Here is a 6,875-nt window from a genome sequence, read left to right as displayed (position 1 = left end):
TCTAAGGTTAGCGCATGAGATGTGCCACAATGAGATCTGAGGTTCGAATCTGGGCAAAGCCGAGGTAAATACCTCCCTTATGTGCTAGTCACTATTCCAAAGGTTAATAGTCGCCCGTGATTTACCTCCTCCGTATTGACCTTGGGACGGGTTGACGTGGACTAATGTATTCACCTTTTACCACAATTGTAGGAAGAACAGGACTTGAAACTTTCTGCATTCTCCAGAAAGGTTCCGGCACTTTTGAAACCGGGTTGTGAGGTTTAAACTCCCTCATTTCTCCATTCGAATGCTACGTTCGAGTGAGAAATCACTTGCATCTTCAAAATAAGAAACCGAACTAGTCTTCTCCTGATCACCTACATGGCTACATCCAGTCGGCTCCAACGACGACACCTGAAGCCAAGGCCAGATTTTGATGAGTCGCAACAAAGCAAAGCAACCGTACACAAGTTTTAGGGTTCCCCAATTAATTACGTTGCTTCGGCTCATAGATCTCCCAACCAGCAACAATCTTCAAGGAATTTATGCAATTGTCTAGCGAAACTACACCCTGAAACCATACCAAGGACAAGAATTCATTTTGTTCGCCGTCCGATCGTGACATGGGTTGGATGGCCACCACGTGTCCCGTATAAACGGAGTGTGTATTCGTAGAATCTGGGCCGCATATAAACACTGATCCGAGTTGGCCATTGTGATCCGATTAATCTATAAAATTTTAAAAATGATAAATCAGACTTTTTCATTTTAATAAATCGAAATGCTACTAACTTCGGAGGATAAAATAGAGAAAAAAAAAATGATGCACGTTTTGCACATCAACTTAGAAGTTAGAACAACCTTTTCCTTATACCATTTCAGATATAAAAACTGAAGAGCATTCTGTAATCTCAAAACCACACAAAAGAAAAAGAAAGAGAAAAAGAAAAAGAAAAAGAAAGGGATGAAAGAGATGGAGCACTCACTGACAAGAATTGCCTAACGCATTATCTTCCTCTCGATCCACAGGCCACCAAAGAAGAGCACCAAGAAGAGGCCACTAGCTAGGAAGAACGGGTCAGCATGAATGTGCCATCACCTATCCTCCCTCTCTATCATCTTTGCGTCTACACCTTTCATCACCATGATGGTGGATAATTAAACATGGAAGCTTCCTTGTCCAACCTCATGTTTTACAGTATTGTGGGAGACAATCCTCGAACAGCCAAATGTAGTGGAAGTATGCATCTGCATTGTAATCAATAGGATTAGGAAGCACTGTTCTTTTCATGATTTTAATGGAATCATTTTTCAGATACTATACACTAGTTGACTTACCACTATAGATTGCAATCATAGTGACTTGGACATCCATTAACCAGCACCCTTCATCCTCCTCCACCTGTGTCACTGTTGATCAGTGTGCTACATGGCATCATTGCTTAAGAAGATTGCAGGGAGTAACCGCCCTAGTAATAACATAAACTTGCCCCCAATGAATTGCCACACTGTTGTCTTGGCCAAAGTTGTTATCCTCCTCTTCATTTCATCCGTCCGTCCCTCGCATCAGAGCGGCACAATTTGGACAGACCAATCTGCTCTACTGGAGTTCAAGAAGGGGATCGTCTCTGATCCTGGAAATTCGCTGCGCGATTGGAGTCAGCAAAACCATGTCTGCGAGTGGTATGGCATCAATTGTAGCACAAGTACTCCTCAGAGGGTGGAGAGAGTTAATCTTAAAGGTAACTCCTTGGTAGGAACCATCTCCCCCTTCTTGTCCAATCTTTCGAATCTCATTCTGCTCGAATTGTCTGATAATTCCCTCGGAGGATCGGTTCCTGTGGAACTTGGATTTTTGTCTCAGCTGAGGGTGCTTGCTCTGAAGCAAAATGGCCTGGGAGGAAACGTCCCCGAGAGCTTTGGAATGCTTGCAAAACTCGAATTCATTGATCTCAGTGGCAATGAGCTCCATGGCCGTCTTCCTGTCATTCTCTTGTACAATTGCACAAAGTTGCGGTATGTGGACCTTTCGACGAACTTGTTCACCGGCCACATTCCCTCACAGCTCGGGTACCATCTTCCCCTGCTGACTAACCTTCTTTTGTATTCGAACCAACTCATCGGCGGCATCCCTGAATCTCTCACAAATTCAAGATTACTGGAGGAGATTGATATTGAGAACAACTCCTTCAGTGGGGTGTTGCCATCAAAGATCTTGATGCAGATGTCTTCTTTGAGGAGACTCCACCTCTCCTACAACAACTTCTCCGGGGACGACCGCAACTCCAATCTTGTCCCCTTCTTTGATGCCATCTCAAACTTGACTCACCTGGAGGAGCTTGAACTGGCAAGTAACCTTCTGGGAGGTGAACTGCCTGCGAGTATCGGTCTTCTAGGTGTCAATCTCTCTGAGATCGATCTCGGGTACAATCTAATTCAAGGGGCAATCCCTCCAAACTTATCAAAGCTTGTTAACTTGAAATGGCTAGATCTGTCGAACAATCTTTTGCATGGTTCGATCCCATCAGAACTACTGCTGCTGCCTAATCTGCTGAGAGTCTGGCTGTCCGACAACTCCTTTTCTGGAGAAATCCCTTCTCCACCCGCTCGTTGTCAGATTGGCCTCCTCGACTTATCAAAGAACAATCTCTCAGGCCCAATTCCATCAGCTTTTGGAAATCTAACTCAACTGCGGCAACTCAAACTAAGTGAAAACCAGCTCAATGGAACGATACCTCTGAGCCTAGGAAACACAAAGTTGGAGCTCTTGGACCTGTCCTACAACAGGCTAACAGGAGCTCTACCAGCTGAAGTTGCGAGCTTGAACTCCCTGCTCTTATACTTCAATCTGTCACACAACTTGTTAGAGGGGCAGCTGCCCACAGAGCTGGGACAGATGAACAAGGTTGGTGAAATCGATCTGTCAACGAACAAATTCAGTGGTGAGATTCCTGAAAGCTTGGGAGGCTGTGTAGTAGTTGAGCTGCTGAACTTGTCACACAACAATTTACAAGGACAAATTCCTCAGTCAATTGGAAATCTGTTAAGCATCAAAACACTGGACTTGTCTTTTAACCATCTCTCAGGACCAATTACGTACTCTCTTCAGCACTGCTCCAGCCTCACGATACTGGACCTCTCCTTCAACAACTTCTCCGGAGCCCTGCCGGAAGGCGGAATCTTCAACTTGTTGACGTCCGATCGGATAAAAGGGAACCATTTCTGTGCCGTGCTGCCTGGACATGGAATTCCCAGTTGCCATAGCAAGAGGACGAGCTTGATGCATTCTCGCAGGGGGCTGATATTGCTCGTCGGTATTGTGAGTGTATCAGCTTTCTTGGCTACAGTCATATGCGGAACAGTTTACATGATCATGAGAAAAAGGAGCAGCAAAAGACACAAAGGAGATGATGCGAGCAAGAATCTTTCCATGAGTATTACCTCGGGCTTCCCGAGAATCACTTACAGAGAGCTCGTGGAGGCGACAGAGGGGTTCGAGAAGAGCAGATTGGTAGGATCCGGCAGCTTCGGAAAAGTCTACAGAGGAGTGCTTGGCGACGGCACGGCGGTGGCGATCAAAGTCCTACAGCTGCAATCCGGCAACTCCACTAGGAGCTTCAAGAGGGAATGCGAGGTCCTGAAGAACATCCGGCACAGGAACCTGATGAGGATCATCACGGCGTGTAGCCTCCCGGATTTCAAGGCCTTGGTGCTCCCGTTCATGGCGAACGGGAGCCTGGAGAGCCATCTCTACCCGAAGGGGGAGCCGAGCTCGCGGCTGAGCTTGGCGGAGCGGGTCAACATCTGCAGCGACGTCGCCGAGGGACTGGCCTATCTGCATCACCATTCGCCGGCCATGGTCGTACATTGCGATCTCAAGCCCAGTAATATTCTCCTCAACGACGACATGACCGCGTTGGTGTCAGACTTTGGGATCGCGAAGCTGGTGATGACGGTGGAAGGGAGCGCGGAGACGGCAGCGGCGACGGCCAACTCAACCGCCAACATTCTCTGTGGATCGATTGGATACGTCGCTCCAGGTGCGATCGAAAACCCTAATGGATTAAAGAAATTTTGCCCCTTTTTGAAAATTCGAAGCATAAATTTCATTGCGTTTGCCAGAGTATGGCTATGGTAGAAGCGCATCGACCAAGGGCGACGTCTACAGCTTTGGGATTCTCGTGCTAGAGATGGTGACCGGAAAGAGGCCCACCGACGACATGTTCGGGGAAGGAGTGAGCTTGCAGAGGTGGGTGAGGAAGGAATACCGGAGCAAGATGGAGACGGTGGTGGATGCGCCGTTGACGAGGGAGGTGAGCGATCAGAGCCTGGAGGTGAGGAAGATGTGGGAGACCGCGCTCGTGGAGCTGCTCGAGCTAGGGCTCGTCTGCGCCCTCGAGAACCCGGATAATCGGCCGACAATGCTCGGCGCGGCCGACGATTTGGATCGTCTCAAGAAGTATCTCGCCGGCGACGCCACCGCCACGTTCACGTCCAGCATCGGGCTGTCGTCCGCCAGCGTCGGAGCCTCGTCGTCAGATTACTGGTAAGCAACGGGTGTGCGCTTTAAGATTCGTGTTGACTGATCGTACCCACGTCCGAAGGTTCCAAGCGGTTGGAAAAAAAATAAAAATAAAACGCTTCGAAAAATATATTTAATAACTTACAACAGACTACCGAAATGTTTGCAGACCGCTCCCTGCATGTTTCAAAATGGACAAAACACCCTTGCACGAAAAATATGGGCTTAAATTTCACAGGACGCTGCTCCAGTTATCGATACGGCGATACCTACTAAACAACACAGGCAGGCAAAAGGACTCGTGAAGGGTTACATCATAGGCATAGCGAATGAAGAGCAATTAGAGAATGGACTAGTACGTACATAAACAAGCCAAGAAAAGGGTACGAAGAAATGCAGCAAGTGACGTGACCTTGAACGATATAATAATACCTGATAAGATGCGTCTTTAGCACCAGTTTTCCCGCTTCACTGCAATTGTTGCTGCTCGCGAGTAATGTCTTATTCCTTTTAATATCAGCAAACTGAAAATGCATACGATCTGTTTCAGCGATTGCTCAAGGGAGAATTAGCTTCGGTTCGGAACAATTAAAGTTTTTTTTTTTCTGATGTTTGCAAAAGAAAAACGTATAAAAATAGTTCAATAATCAACGCATCAATAACTGGCACAACAAAGGGCAAGTTTAATTTCTAATGTGAATATGAACTGGTGTTTAAGCTTAGCACATAAAAGATCATCTATGAACTGGTTGCGCTTGTGATCAGATAATATATAGTAGAACTAAAACTTGTGAGCAATAAATACAAGGTTTAAATGAAGGTTGGAGAACTTAGGATAAGAGTTTTTCTCCAGGGTCAAGTGTTCTTAAGATGGTTGGCGCTCTTGAAGTCAGAATTAGCATAGACTTTACTTTCATAACAATGACAGAAAAAATTGGATTCATGAGTTCTCTTTGATTGAACTATAAAATCCTCTTCGGATAACACGTGTTTCGTAGGATATTTGATATGAATACATGGTGTCGCTCACTCAATGAGAATAGAGACATAAGCATTGACCTAAGTTTTGCTTGATAATAGTCTAGTAAATTCGGGTTGTTGGTTTAGAATTTACTTGATGGCAAAGATCAAGCAATCGAAAACTACTAAATAACATCCTGTCGAAATCAATCGTTATATAAGATTCTTCTGTTGTGTGATACATAACAAAAGTGGCACAATCAATGATTGATATATACTCCCATTTGTTCAAATAGGAAAAATGAGAACTAGATCCGTAGTTACACTGCAAAGCAGATCAACCCAACGAAGATGATGCCAATTGTCCTATAAAGCTTTATGAAATCAAGTAAAAGATTTACTTCCCACTTTGATGGAACTTCTGAACTTATATCTTAGAGTTGTTCAAGACTTTTTAAGTTATATATTCCAATCGCCCATACATTATAGGGACTAATTGTTCAATAAATATAACACGAGAACTAGGATCAGTTACCATATAAAATAGATCAGCGCTTTGATGGAACTACTACATGAAACTAGTAAAAGAGTGATGAATTATTAGCGACGAAATTATAGTTAGTAGCTAAATATCACTATTTGCGGGGAAATATCAGATTGTCGCAAATAATAATATTTAAAACTAGTTTTTCCAAAAAAAATCAAACTAGGTGGACCCCATTTTTAAGAGAGATTAGCAGCAAAATATCCTACTTCACTGCTAAAGTTAGATATTAGCAATGAAATTAGTATATTATGTCGCTAATTGGTATGTTGGTGACTTAAATTAAAATCCTACCTTTCCTCGACTCCACCACACTCTTCCTCTCCTTCGCTTTTTCTTTTACGCCACAGTGACTCCGACAAATCTTCCTTCTCATACTCCCTGCTCCGATGATTGCTCTTTCTTCTGCTCCAACTCAACGCGTAGCTTTCCTATTTAGACCCTCCTCCAAATCTTTTCTCCCAAGCTTTTCATTTATTATTTTTAATATTTTTAATCAGTTATTTTGATATTTAGATGATAATTTTAGGAATATTTTGATATTTAGAGGATGGTTTTAGGATTATTTTGATGCTCAGATAATAATTTTTTGATGGTTTAAATTCAATGGTCAGATCTCAACCAAAGTTTCTACGACCTAGATCGGACGGCTCCGGTCAACCGGCCCCCAGGCTTATAAGCCCATGCGTGTCGCCGTCTTTGCACATTTCGCCTTCATGCTCTTTGGTGTTGCCCGTTTCGTGCTCCGATGACCTTCACGTACTGCTCCGGCGATCTCCCCCCAGCGGCGACCTTAAACGCGTGATTTCATCAACGGTCGAGCAACGACCTTAAACGCGTGATTTCATCAACGGTCGAGCGACGACC

At 44.5% G+C, this 6,875-nt stretch overlaps 1 protein-coding gene across 1 annotated transcript; it reads left to right on the top strand.

The window, feature by feature from the left end:
* The first annotated feature begins 1,411 nt into the window (after positions 1–1,411).
* Positions 1,412–4,707, top strand: LOC122050279 (putative leucine-rich repeat receptor-like serine/threonine-protein kinase At2g24130). The gene is made up of 2 exons (XM_042611199.1): positions 1,412–4,022; positions 4,105–4,707. The coding sequence occupies exons 1-2, from the start codon at positions 1,412–1,414 to the stop codon at positions 4,530–4,532; spliced, it is 3,039 nt and encodes a 1,012-aa protein (XP_042467133.1). The 3' UTR covers positions 4,533–4,707.
* The last annotated feature ends 2,168 nt before the right edge of the window (positions 4,708–6,875 follow it).

The sequence above is a fragment of the Zingiber officinale genome, chromosome 3A, assembly GCF_018446385.1.
Source record: "Zingiber officinale cultivar Zhangliang chromosome 3A, Zo_v1.1, whole genome shotgun sequence".
In the NCBI taxonomy this organism is placed as follows: Eukaryota; Viridiplantae; Streptophyta; class Magnoliopsida; order Zingiberales; family Zingiberaceae; genus Zingiber; species Zingiber officinale.
Note: the sequence above shows the minus strand (reverse complement) of the source record. Positions and strands in the feature narration are given on the sequence as shown.

Bases quoted from the DNA above. Each gene is read 5' to 3' on its own strand.
- LOC122050279 (XM_042611199.1), top strand. From the start codon at position 1,412: ATGGCATCATTGCTTAAGAAGATTGCAGGGAGTAACCGCCCTAGTAAT. The intron at 4,023-4,104 runs GTGCGATCGAAA...TGCGTTTGCCAG, and splicing joins GATTGGATACGTCGCTCCAG to AGTATGGCTATGGTAGAAGC.